A 14,404-nucleotide genomic window follows, 5' to 3' on the forward strand; every position below is an offset into this window, starting at 1 on the left:
GCGAGGATGTGTAGCAATAGTCTCCCCTGGCCATGATCAGAGCAGGCACCCATGTTATCTGTACACCATGTCTGCGAAATAGATGGGTTTAGGACAGAGGGTCCCAACCTTTTTCTCTCCTGTACCCCCTTGATTAGGCTTATCATTTATGAGCACCCCCTCTTCTCAATTTGAAATATCCTCAGTACTTATGAGTGGAGTGGGTGGAAGTGAGCGTGTCCTTTTGTGTGTCCCTTGTATTAAGGGGTAGCGGAGGAGCAGCGTGCGGTCAGGAATCGGGTCCCTCTGTGTCTGGCCGCTGGCTGTGTACTGTCTCCTGGGTCCCAGCTAACGCCTGTATGTCGCTGCTTCCTCCACCCGTGTCAGTGCGGGGCAGATGATTGCTGATGTCTGAGGGCAACACGGGTAGCTCCCAGAGCACAAGGAGACACTGATGAAACTGAAAGTGACACGCCATGGTTCATCGCCATGGCAATGGGGGCAATTCTTCTTCTTCCACCATTACCAATATTATTTTCATGTACCCCAGGTTGAGAACCGCTGGTGTAAGATATATGAGCAGAAATTGGATAAGAAAGGACAGATAGTAAGGAAGAATTTTGGAGAGGTGACAGTATGTTCTGCTGGGAGCAAGTCCTCTTCCACTATCACTATTACCACCCCCCCCCCCCCCACACACACACACTCATAACCACATCGCACCCCCACTCCTAAAACTTCTTCTTTATGCCCCATATGTTCAGCTAAACCTGCCAATCTCCCCCCCATGACCTATCTCTATAGCCAAGATTGTCCCCTAACCATATGTCCCCTATATTTCCTAATGCCCAGTTCCAGCCTCCTCACCCCTGACGTATAGACCAGCAGAACCCCCTCTATTTCTGTCGTCTTGCCTGGTTCACCAGTGAGTCCTCTCCTGCACGTTCTGTACTAAGCCTTGGGGTGATAAAGTTGAGAGAACTAAAGTACAAGCCAATTGGTTCCTAACTGTCATGTTATTATGTTACAGGCGGTGCTTGAAAAATGACAGTTGGGCACTGGTCTATTCAATAAGCCTTGGGTGGAGATTAATTGGAAGGAGATAAAGTACCAACCAACCAACAAGCCCCTAACTGTAATTTTTGAAACACAGCCTTCCATCAGAAATTGTGTCAGGGCCCCCCTTTCCCTTTCTGAACCCCCAGCGTGCCTGGTCAAACCTCCGGTGTCTGCAGCACTGACCCCAATACTTCTGTTCGCTGCACAGGATCACATGTATCCTAAACAAAGTGGTGGAAACTGTAACTGTTTTGAGATATAGATGTACTAAACGGGAAGAAAGGAATTGACGACGGTCCGGGGTTCTCAACCAAATTTCTCGAGGTTTTTGGATGTATTTAACCAATTAACGATGTTAAAAAAAAAATTGCACAAAAAATATTTTTTTCAAATGTAATGAAGTAAAAAAAAAGATATGTTTTAAATCATATTTACGCCTTTCAGTGAAAAAATAGATAACTTAAGGAGTCTAGTGTCACTCCGGTGTCAATAGGTTCACATTGAAACATTAACTCTGATGCTAACACCTCCCCCCCCAGTAGCACTAGCTTCCCAAGCAAAAATAGATCAACTTACGAAGTGGGGGGGTGTCTTATATCCCTCAAGTGTCAGTAGGGTCACATAGTCAATAGGACCCACGCAGAGCATAGAGGAGTGGGTAACAGAGGGCCTAATCATTAGTGTGTATCAAAAAACTCCCCCCCACTACCACCACCACGCAGAATTGGCATTGAATCAGTCCCCTGCAAACTCGCTCCAGGGACCATTGGTACGGTATAAAATGACCAACTTGTGTAGCACCTCAGAAGATTCGCTCTGGTAAATTGGACCTAGTGACGTTCCCGTGGCTCCGAAGTTGTCCCCTCTATGTGTTATAGATTATGGATTAGACACAAACTGGGCACCAAGGGATTTTAGTACATTTTTATTGACACCATCCAGAAGAGTTTGCACATAACATGGTCGTGCGTTTCTGTAGCTTGTAGGGCAGGAGCGGCCGATCCAGTCCTCGAGATCTACCAACAGTCCATGTTTTTCAGACCGCCCTGCTTGTGCACAGGTGTAGTCATACTGTCACATTCACAAACATGCTGCATTCATTCCTAACTGACACGGCCTACAGATGCACAGGTGGCCTGGAAAATATGGACTGTTGGTAGATCTCGAGGGCCGGTTTGGCCATCTATGTCCTTGAGTAACTTGTGCATTCCTGTCGTTTATCCTTCTCAATTCCTGTCCTCGGGACATAGTGACAGCAGGGCATGTTTTCCAGGTCACCTAGCTGGAGCACAGGTGTATTCATTACTAACTGACACATTTTAAAAGTTCGCTGGAAGCTCGTAATCTATATTTCCCATGCGATTTCATGAGGAGACCTAGAAAACATGGCACTGCATGTGTGTTCAGAAGGACTGGATTTGAGAACCACAGGTGTCATCAGCCTGGTCTGGGAATTACTAACATCTGGGCAGCTGTGAATCGAACGGTCTACAGTGTCTAGGTAGACAATCAAGTCAACACCAAACGTCGACATGCACTAGGGGACAACACAGACAAAGCAATATGTCGACAAAGTCAAAAGGCCGACAAGCAAAACGTCGACGTGGGAAAGCTCACCACATGAAAAGGTTGACATGAGTGTCCCCATTATTGTGTCAACACGGACCCCCAATTAGTGTAGTGCATACCCTCGCATGACTCGCTCCTCTCTTGGCGCACTTTACCATTCCCATTTGTTAAGTATGAAAAAGTCCGCCCCCCCCCCTCCAAAAAAAAAAAAAACCTTAACATGTGTCGATCATTGACGACCTTTTACTGTAGTTGACCTTTGTCAGTGTCGGCACATTGAATGTTGACCTTTAGTCAATGTCAACATAGTTTGTGTCGACCTTGTCCGTGTCGATCTATTGCACGTTTTTGTCGACCGATTAACTGTCTACCTGGACACTGAAAACCTTTCAACGTCTTTCTGTCTGGGCGAGGGCAGACTGCACGGTATACGGTCGTTGGGTCAACACATATAATGTCGACATGCATTGGGTCGACCGCTGAAGGTCGACATGGCTTAGATGGACACATTAAATAGGTCAACATGGCTGGAAGGTTGACACAAGCATTAGGTCTACAATGGCTAGGTCGACAGCCAAAAAGTCAACGTGGTTTTTTTTTTTCACTTTTTCTTTTTGAGCCGACATGTGCCGACAGGCAGTATTTCATGCCCTGCCATCCACTAGGGCATGGACGGAGAATAAAATAGTGTGCAATGGTGAGCACAGCAAACCATGCGAGGGGACGCGGTATAATTTGATGGTGTCCATGTCGACCGTGTCAACATTTGGGACAAAAAAAAGTGAAAAACCCATGTCGACCTGTTGACCGTTGTCCTAGCCACTATCGACCTAATGCTTGTGTCGACCTTGAAACCATGGCGATCTATTTATTGTGTAGACCGTCAGTGGTCGAACCAATGCATGTCGACCAAATATGTTCTACCCAGTGACCCATAGGCGACCTGATTCAGCGCTCTATCAATACTTCCCTAACTCCAGGAACGTCCTGGATCTCTACTGCACCATCAGGGACAAGTCTTGTGTCACAAAGCACAGGTCAGAAGGAATGTATCAGAGATAGGCCACAACATACAGTATATACGCTACGTCTTGTCACACTGACTCCTCATACTCAGATACCATATAAATAACCACAGAACATTACATTCTCTCCTGCCAGAGGGGGTCAGACAATCTGCAGGGTGTCGGAAGGAGAGAGTCCGCAGGAGACCTTGTACTCATCGAACAGCTGCTGCAGGCCCTGGATATACAGCCTGTGATAGTGCGACACTTCGTCCTCCGAGGGAACCGGGCAATAGGGGATGCGGATCGGCCGGCCCACTGCAGGGGAGAGGAACAGAGGGGTCAGTGATAGATTGGGGTTATTATATATATATATATAGGAAGACAATCGGCCATGTTTCCTGGTAACGGCGATGTCTGTATATAAAAACAAATGAGCGACAATACAATTTCTTTATAAGACCACATGACGTCGGCCATGGGAAAAACCTCCAGCTACCTTAAGGGCATGATTCTGAGTCACTTGCAAAAACAAATGTAACTCTCTCTGCACATGTTACATCTGCCCCACCTGCACTGCACATGGTTTTGTCCATTAGAGAGAGAAATAAACTGGTTTCAGGAACTGGACTTGTTTAAAACTAAATGGTAAATTTGAAGGAATCATCGGGATTCTGGGTATTAAAACAGTTTCTCCAGTTCCACAGCCAGTAAGAATATTACCCTCCATGAGTAAGTGTTTCAGTTTTAATTTGCAATTGTGTCCCACTCTATGCCTCCTGCTCCCCATCACACACCCCCTACCTCAGCCACCCCACTCTATGCCCCCTGCTCCCCATCAAACACCCCCTGCCTCAGCTACAGCACTCTATGCCCCCTTCTCACCATCACACACCCACTGCCACAGCCACCCCACTCTATGCCCCCTGCTCCCCATCACACATCCCCTACCTCAGCCCCACACTCTATGCCCCCGGCTCCCCATAACAAACCCCCTGCCTCAGCCACCCCACTCTATGCCCCCGGCTCCCCATCACACACCCCCTGCCTCAGATACAGCACTCTAATGCTGGGTACACACCAGGATGACTAGGGCCCGATCCCCACAATCTAGATCCAATTCCGACCAATTGGATGTAGATTGTGTGCTGATTGGGCCCTTTTCTGACCTGGTGTGGACCGATACCGATCCGATGCGCGGTCCCGCAGGTCGGTCGGTCGTTATTGAGATCCTACCTGCTGCAGGTAGGATCTCAATGACGACCATACAGCCGGGTGCAGGTCGCCATCGGATCGGACCCGCTCACGGTGCACATCGTGAGCGGGTCGTGCCCCCCCCCCCGCGTCACCGTGAGCGGGTCGGACGAGACACTGACGACCCGCTCACGATGTGCATCGTGAGCGGGTCGTCCTGGTGTGTACCCTACATAAGGGGCCCATTTATCAAGCAATATTTGAGGCTAAATCCCCGAAAACATCAGTTTTCTGGGGTTACCCGCAAATATTAAGTAGCACTGAAATGTATTAAAGGGAGACCGCAGCAGGAATCTCCGATCCCTGCTGCGATCCCCCCTGCAGCGCCGCCGGCCGCATCCCCCATAGATTTCTATTCCGGCAAAGGGTATCGCAGGGATGTCCCTGCGCCCTCAATCGTCATACCTACAGGTGCTATGATCGCATTTTACAATGCGATCCTGGGCGGTAATATTCCGCCCAGATCGCATTGTAAATGTGATCTTGATAAATGCGCCCCTATGCCCCCTGCTACCCTTCACACACACCCTGCCTCAGGCACCCCACACTATGCCCCCTGCTCCCCATCACACACCCCCTGCCTCAGCCACCCCACTCGTTGTCCCCTGCTCCCCATCACACACCCCCTGCCTCAGCCACCCCACTCGTCCCCTGCTCCCCATCACACACCCCCTGCCTCAGCCACCCCACTCTATGTCCCCTGCTCCCCATCACACAACCCCTGCCTCAGCTACAGCACTCTATGCTACCTGCTACCTTTCACACACCCCCTGCCTCAACCACGCCACACTATGCGCCCTGCTCCCCATCATACACCCCCTGTCTCAGCTACCCCACTCTATGCCCCCTGCTACCCTTCACACACCCTGCCTCAGCCACGCCACACTATGCCCCCTGCTACCCATCACACACCCTCTGCCTCAGCTTTCCCACTCTATGCCCCCTGCTACCCATCACACACCCCCTGCCTCAGCCACCCCACGCTATGCTCCCTGCTCATTCCCCCTCCCCTCTCTCTACTCCCCCTCCCCTCTCTCAATCCCCCTCCCCTCTCTCACTCCACCTCCCGTCTCTCAATCCCCCCTCCCCTCTCTCAATCCCCCTCCCCTCTCTCACTCCCCCTCCCCCTCTCACTCTCCCCCTCCCCTCTCTCTTACTCCCCCTCCCCTCTCTCACTCCCCCTCCCCTCTCTCAATCCCCCTCCCCTCTCTCAATCCCCCTCCCCTCTCTCACTCCCCCTCCCCTCTCTCACTCCCCCTCCCCTCTCTTACTCCCCCTCCCCTCTCTCTTACTTCCCCTCCCCTCTCTCTCTCCCCCTCCCCTGTCTCTTACTCCCCCTACATTCTCTCACTCCCCCTCCCCTCTCTCACTCCCCCTCCCCCTTTCTCACTACCCCTCCCCTCTCTCTTGCTCCCCCTCCATTCTCTCCCTCCCCCTCCCCTCTCTCTCCCCCTCCCCTCTCTCACTCCCCCTCCCCTCTCTCTTACTCCCCCTCCATTCTCTCACTCACCCTTCCCTCTCTCACTCCCCCCTCTCATCTCTCACTCCCCCTCCCCTTTCTCACTCCCCCTTCTCTCTCTCTCTCATTCCCCTCCCCTCTCTCTTATTCCCCTTCCCCTCTGTCACTCCCCCTCCCCTCTCTCTTACTCCCCTCCCCTCTCTCACTCCCCCTCCCCTCTCTCACTCCCCCTCCCCTTTCTCACTCCCCCTCCTCTCTCATTCCTTCTCCCCTGTCTCTTACTCCCCCTCCATTCTCTCACTCCCCCTCCCCTCTCTCACTCCCCCTCCGCTTTCTCACTCCCCTCTCTCTCTTGCTCCCCCTCCTTTCTCTCCCTACCCCTCCCCTCTCTCACTCCCCCTCCCTTTTCTCACTCCCCCTCCCCTTTCTCACTCCCCCTCCCCTCTCTCACTCCCCCTCCCCTCTTTCACTCCCCCTCCTCTCTCTCACTCCCCCCCCCCTATCTCTTACTCCCCCTCTTCTCTCTCAATCCCTCTCCCCTCTCTTAATCCCTCTCCCCTCTCTCACTCCCCCTCCCCTCTCTCACTCTCACTCCCCCTCCCCTCTCTCACTCCCCCTCCCCTCTCCCCCTCCCCTCTCTCACTCCCCCTCCCCTTTCTCACTCCCCCTCCCCTCTCTCACTCCCCCTCCCTCTCTCACTCCCCCTCCTCTCTCTCACTCCCCCCCCCCTATCTCTTACTCCCTCTCCCCCTCTCTCACAATCCCTCTCCCCTCTCTCACTCCCCCTCCCCTTTCTCACTCCCCCTCCCCTCTCTCACTCCCCCTCCCCTTTCTCACTCCCCTCTCTCTTGCTCCCCCTCCTTTCTCTCCCTACCCCTCCCCTCTCTCACTCCCCCTCCCTTCTCTCACTTCCCCTCCCCTTTCTCACTCCCCCACCCCTCTCTCACTCCCCCCTCCCCTTTCTCATTCCCCCTCCCCTCTCTCTTACTCCCCCTCCCCTCTCTCCCAATCCCCCTCCCCTCTCTCACCCCCTCCCCTCTCTAACACCCCCTCCTCTTTCTCACTCCCCCATCTCACTCCCCCTCCCCTTTCTCACTCCCCTCCTCTATCTCACTTCCCCTCTCTCACTCCCCCTCCCCTCTCTATTGCTTCCACTCCATTCTCTCCCTCCCCTTTCTCACTCCCCTAACTCCCCCTACTCTCTCTCACTCCCCTTCCCTCCTCTTACTCCCCCTACTCTCTCTCACTCCCCCTCCCCTCTCTTACTCCCCCTCCACTCTCTCACTCCCCCTCTCTCACTCACTCCACCTCCCCTATCTCTTACTCCGCCTCCCCTCTCTCTTGCTCCCCCCTCCATTCTCTCCCTCCCCTTCACCTCTCTCTCCCCCTCCCTTTTCTCACTCCCCTCTCTCTTACTCCCCCTACTCTCACTCCCCCTCCCTATCTCGTACTCCCCCCTCCTCTCTCTCCATCCCTCCCCCCTCTCTCACTCCCCTCCCCTTTCTCACTCCCCCTCCCCTCTCTTACTCCCCCTCCTCTCTCTCACTCCCTCTCCCTCTCTCACTCCCCCTCCCTCTCTCACTCCCCCTACCCTATCTCTTACTCCCCCTCTTCACTCTCAATTCCACTCCCCTCTCTCACTCCCCCTCCCCTCTCTCTTACTCCCCCTCCTCTCTCTCACTCACTCCCCCTCTCCTCTCTCACTCCCCCTCCTCTCTCTCACTCCTCTATCTCTTACCCCCCTCCTCTCTCTCTCACTCTCACTCCTCTATCTCTTACCCCCCCTCCTCCTCTCGCTCCCCCTCTCCTCTCTCACTCCCTCCTCTCTCTCACTCCCCCTCCCGTATCTCTTACTCCCCCTACCCTCTCTCAATCCCTCTCCCCTCTCTCACTCTGGCTCCCCTTTCTCACTACCCCTCCCCTCTCTCTCACTCCCCCTCCCCTCTCTCACTCCCCCTCCCCTCTCTCACTCTCACTCCCCCTCCCCTCTCTCACTCCCCCTCCCCTCTCTCACTCCCCCTCCCCTTTCTCACTCCCCCTCCCCTCTCTCACTCCCCCTCTCTCACTCCCCCTCCTCTCTCTCACTCCCCCCCCCTATCTCTTACTCCCCCTCTTCTCTCTCAATCCCTCTCCCCTCTCTCACTCCCCTCCCCTCTCTCACTCGCCCTCCCCTTTTTCACTCCCCCTCCCCTCTCTCTTACTCCCCCTCCCCTCTCTCACTCCCCCTCCCCTCTCTCACTCTCACTCCCTATCTCTTACTCCCCCTCTTCTCTCTCAATCCCTCTCCCCTCTCTCACTCCCCCTCCGTTCTCTCACTCCCCCTCCCTTTTTTCACTCCCCCTCCCCTCTCTCCTTCCAGCCTGTTCTTCCTGTCTCATCCTATCATGCACACACAAGGTGAGATGTGTGCCAGGTATGTTTTGAGCCTACACACTGGTTTATTCAGATCTGATCCCAGTACAAATTTGTTTGGAAAATGGGCAAAACCATGTGCACTGCAGTAACATGTGCAGAGACAGTTTGATTTGTGTGAGTTTATTTGTTTCTGTGCAGGGTAAATTCTGGCTGCATTATTTTTACACTGCAATTTAGATTCCAGTTTCATCACACCCCACCCAAGTCTAACTCACTCTGCTCATGTTTCTTACCAAATCTTCTCCCTTTCTAAATCTCTCATCCTATTACATTTCACCCAATGTGTGCTGTGCGATTTGGACTACACCTGATTATGCAGTACAATACCTGCTGCATATATGCACATACTATTTTGCCTTGCGCTATGGACTACACGGTATCGCAAGGGAAAATAAACATTTTGCGATTTGAACTAGACGCAATGCCATTAGAAGGAAACCGTGTGTGGGCGCCATTAGTCTTCTGCACATCTCTTCCTCTTCAATCTGACCCCTTCATTCCACAATTCTCTTGTACCTGGTCCTCTCATCCTTTCTATCAGTTGTCCTCTAATGCATCTCCCCTAGGGCCGCATTTATCAACCTAGAGCGATGCCGGCGCGGTGACATCGCCGGACATCGCATTGCGGTATTGTGAAATACCGCCTGGATGTATTATTAGAAGGGCACAGGGACAGGGCTCCGAAACCCATCCCTGCGAAGCCCTGACCCGGAAGTCTGGGGGTTTGCGCATGCGCGGTAATGCGCTGACCCCCGCCGACCCCTCTGACCGCACTGCCCCATTCGGCAGTGCAGATCCCGCAGCCATAGGCTAAAATGGGCTCTCGCCATCCCAGAATGCCGGGCTGTCCGATGTTAATACATCGGGCAGCTTCCCATCCCCCCATAGAAACCCATGGGGGATGCGGCCGGCTGCGGTGCAGGGGGGGATCGCAGCAGGGATCGGAGATTCCTGCTGCAGTCCCCCTATGAAACATTAAGTTGATACTTAATATTTGCGGCTAAACCCCCGAAAACGGGTGTTTCGGGGATTTAGCCGCAAATATGGTTTGATAAATGGGTACCCTAGACACAATGTAGATTTCTCCCACAGTTATTCAGCAGAGCATCTCACCCAGGCACTCTACAGGAGATCTCAAACAGGCACTCTGCAGATCATCTCACCATAACAAAATGTGGGTTGCTTCACTCAAATATTCTGCAGATTATCTCACTCCAAAAACACATGTCTTCCCATGCACCTATACTATTTCAGCCATATGGTGCAAAAACGCATTGCACCATATAGGGGTCGCAGTTTGCGACAGGGGGACTATAGGAACCAATGGGCCCTCAATGACCCGTATGCTGGTACTTGTGGTTCTCCAAGTACCATACCTCCCAACTTTTTCAATTGAAGAATAGGGACACTCGCGCGGTGAAGCTGTGCGAGCGCCCCGAAAAGGGGGCGTGGTGTATGCAAATGAGATTGCTGCTTACACAAATTAGGCCGCGTCCCCGTTATCGCTCACAGTGCACAGCGTCTATTTTTTTTTTTCAAATTGGGGGGGACTCCCACTCAGTAATATGCAGCGCACAGCATCTCACACAGATGTCAGTAATACGCAGCGCAGAGCATCTCAGTCAGGTGTCAGTAATGTGCAGCGCAGAGCATCTATCTCAGATATCAGTAATACGCAGCACAGAGCATCTCCTTCCGATGTCAGTATTACGCAGCGCAGAGCATCTCCCTCAGATGTTAGTAATATGCAGAGCATCTCCCTCAGATGTCAGTAATACGCAGCGCAGAGCATCTCTCTCAGATGTTAGTAATATGAAGCGCAGAGCATCTCCCTCAGATGTCAGTAATACGCAGCGCAGAGCCTCTCCCTCAGACATCAGAAATACGCAGGGCAGAGCATCTCCCTGAGATGTCAGTAATATGCAGCGCAGAAAATCTCCCTCAGATGTCAGTAATACACAGCGCAGAGCATCTCCCTCACATGTCAGTAATACGCAGTGCAGAGCATCTCACTCAGATGTCAGTGATATGCAGAGCATCTCAGTCAGGTATCAGTAATATGCAGCACAGAGCATCTCAGTCAGGTATCAGTAATATGCAGCGCAGTGCATCTCAGTCAGATGTCAGTAATGCACAGCGCAGAACATCTCACAGAGATGTCAGTAATATGCAGCGCAGAGCATCTCCCTCAGATGTCAGTAATACGCAGCGCAGAGCATCTCACTCAGATGTCAGTAATACGCAGCGCAGAGCATCTCCCTCAGATGTCAGTAATACGCAGAGCATCTCAGTCAGGTATCAGTAATATGCAGCGCAGAGCACCTCCGTCAGGTATCAGTAATTTGCAGCGCAGTGCATCTCAGTCAGATGTCAGTAATGCACAGCGTAGAACATCTCACAGAGATGTCAGTAATACACAGCGCAGAGCATCTCCCTCAGATGTCAGTAATACGTAGCGCAGAGCATCTCAGTCAGATGTCAGTAATGCACAGCGCAGAACATCTCACAGAGATGTCAGTAATACACAGCGCAGAGCATCTCCCTCAGATGTCAGTAATACGTAGTGCAGAGCATCTCCCTCAGATGTCAGTAATATGCAGTGCATCTCAGTCAGGTATCAGTAATACGCAGCGCATCTCAGTCAGATGTCAGTAATACAAAACGTAATGTAAAACGCAGCGCAGAGCATCTCCCTGAGATGTCAGTAATACGCAGTGCAGAGCATGTCACACAGATGTCAGTAATATGCAGCGCAGAGCATCTCCTACAGATGTCAGTAATACACATCGCAGAGCATCTCCCTCAGATGCCAGTAATACGCATCGCAGAGCATCTCCCTCAGATGTCAGTAATACACAGCGCAGAACATCTCGCTCAGATGTTAGTAATGCACAGAGCAGAACATCTCGGTCAGATGTCAGTAATACGCAGCGCAGAGTATCTCACTCAGATGTCAGTAATTCACAGCGCAGAGCATCTCTGATTTCAGTAATACAGCGCAGAGCATCTCACTCAATTGTCAGTAATATGCAGTGCAGAGCATCTCCCTCAAATGTCAATAATAAACAGCGCAGAGCATTTCCCTCAGATGACAGTAATACACAGTGCAGAGCATTTCCCTCAGATGACAGTAATACACAGCGCAGAGCATCTCACTAAAATGTTAGTAATACATAGCGCAGAGCATTTCACTTATATGTCAGTAATACACAGCTCAGAGCATATCACTCAGATGTCAGTTATAAGCAGCGCAGAGCATCTACCTCAGATGTCAATAATATGCAGCGCAGAGCATCTCCCTGAGATGTCAGTAATACACAGCACAGAGCATCTCCCTCCGATGTCAGTAATACACAGAGCATCTCAGTCAGGTATCAGTACTATGTAGTGCAGAGCATCTCAGTCAGAGGTCAGTAATACGCAGTGCAGAGCATCTACCCCAGATTTCAGTAATACGCAGCGCAGAGCATCTACCTCAGATGTCAGTAATACACAGCGCAGAGTATCTCCCTCAGATGTTAGTAATACGCAGCGCAGAGCATCTCCCTTAGATGTCAGTAATACGCAGAGCATCTCAGTCAGGTATAAGTAATACGCAGCGCAGTGCATCTAAGTCAGATGTCAGTAATACACAGCACAGAACATCTCCATCACATGTTAGCAATAGGCTGTGCAGAGCATCTCCCTCAGATGTCAGTAATACGCAGAGCATCTCAGTCCGGTATCAGTAATATGCAGTGCAGAGCATCTCAGTCAGATGTTAGAAATACACAGCACAGAGCATCTCCCTCAGATGTTAGTAATGCACAGCGCAGAACATCTCCCTCACATGTCAGTAATACGCAGTGCAGAGCATCTCAATCAGATGTCAGTGATATGCAGAGCATCTCAGTCAGGTATCAGTAATACACAGCGCATCTCAGTCAGATGTCAGTAATACACAGCACAGAACATCTCACAGAGATGTCAGTAATACGCAGCGCAGAGCATCTCCCTGAGATGTCAGTAATACACAGTGCAGAGCATCTCACACAGATGTCAGTAATATGCAGCGCAGAGCATCTACTTCAGATGTCAGTAATACACATCGCAGAGCATCTCCCTCAGATGTCAGTAATAAGCAGCGCAGAGCATCTCCCTCAGATGTCAGTAATACACAGCACAGAGCATCTCACTCAATTGTCAGTAATATGCAGTGCAGAGCATCTCCCTCAAATGGCAGTAATAAACAGTGCAGAGCATTTCCCTCAGATGTCAGTAATACACAGCGCAGAGCATTTCCCTCAGATGACAGTAATACACAGCACAGAGCATCCCACTAAAATGTTAGAAATATGTAGAGCAAAGCATCTCACTTATATGTCAGTAATAAAGAGCGCAGAGCATTTCACTCAGATGACAGTAATACACATTGCAGAGCATCTAACTAAAATGTTAGTAAAACGTAGCGCAGAGCATCTCACTTATATGTCAGTAATACACAGCGTAGAGCATCTAAGTCAGATGTCAGTAATACACAGCACAGAACATCTCCCTCAGATGTCAGTAATACACAGCGCAGAGCATCTCACTCAGATGTCAGTAATACGCAGCGCAGAGCATCTCCCTCAGATGTCAGTAATATGCAGCGCAGAGCATCTCCCTCAGATGTCAGTAATACGCAGAGCATCTCAGTCAGATATCACTAATACGCAGCGCAGAGCATCTCAGTCAGATGTCAGTAATACACAGCGCAGAACATTTCAGTCAGATGTCAGTAATACACAGCGCAGAACATCTCACAGAGATGTCAGTAATATGCAGCGCAGAGCATCTCCCTGAGATGTCAGTAATACGCAGTGCAGAGCATCTCACACAGATGTCAGTAATATGCAGCGCAGAGCATCTCCTTCAGATGTCAGTAATACACAGCGCAGAGCATCTCAATCAGATGTCAGTAATACGCAGCGCAGAACATCTCCCTCAGATGTCAGTAATACGCAGCGCAGAGCATCTCAGTCAGATGTCAGTAATACGCAGCGCAGAGCATCTCACTCAGATGTCAGTAGCACAGTGCAGAGCATCTCCCTCAGATGTCAGTAATCCACAGCACAGAACATCTCCCTCACATGTCAGTAATACGCAGTGCAGAGTATCTCCCTCAGATGTCAGTAATATGCAAAGCATCTCATTCAGGTATCAGTAATATGCAGCGCAGAGCATCTCAGTCAGATGTCAGTAATACGCAGTGCAGAGCATCTCACACAGATGTCAGTAATATGCAGCGCAGAGCATCTCCTTCAGATGTCAGTAATACACAGCGCAGAGCATCTCAATCAGATGTCAGTAATACGCAGCGCAGAACATCTCCCTCAGATGTCAGTAATACGCAGCGCAGAGCATCTCAGTCAGATGTCAGTAATACGCAGCGCAGAGCATCTCACTCAGATGTCAGTAGCACAGTGCAGAGCATCTCCCTCAGATGTCAGTAATTCACAGCGCAGAGCATCTCACTCAATTGTCAGTAATATGCAGTACAGAGCATCTCCCTCAAATGTCAGTAATAAACAGTGCAGAGCATTTCCCTCAGATGTCAGTAATACACAGCGCAGAGCATTTCCCTCAGATGTCAGTAATACACAGCGCAGAGCATGTCCCTCAGATGACAGTAATACACAGCACAGAG

At 51.0% G+C, this 14,404-nt stretch overlaps 1 protein-coding gene across 1 annotated transcript in view; it reads right to left on the reverse strand.

The window, feature by feature from the left end:
- Window positions 1–1,946: 1,946 nt before the first annotated feature.
- The window catches only part of LOC146075829 (2-acylglycerol O-acyltransferase 3-like), a 56,014-nt gene continuing 43,556 nt past the window's right edge, over window positions 1,947–14,404 (reverse strand). Inside the window, 1 exon segment of the mRNA XM_083185466.1 lies at window positions 1,947–3,929. Coding sequence (XP_083041592.1) covers window positions 3,775–3,929 — 155 coding nt within the window. The 3' untranslated portion in view covers window positions 1,947–3,774.

Source organism: Crinia signifera, chromosome 4 (assembly GCF_055691185.1).
Source record: "Crinia signifera chromosome 4, ASM5569118v1, whole genome shotgun sequence".
NCBI classification, from domain to species: Eukaryota; Metazoa; Chordata; class Amphibia; order Anura; family Myobatrachidae; genus Crinia; species Crinia signifera.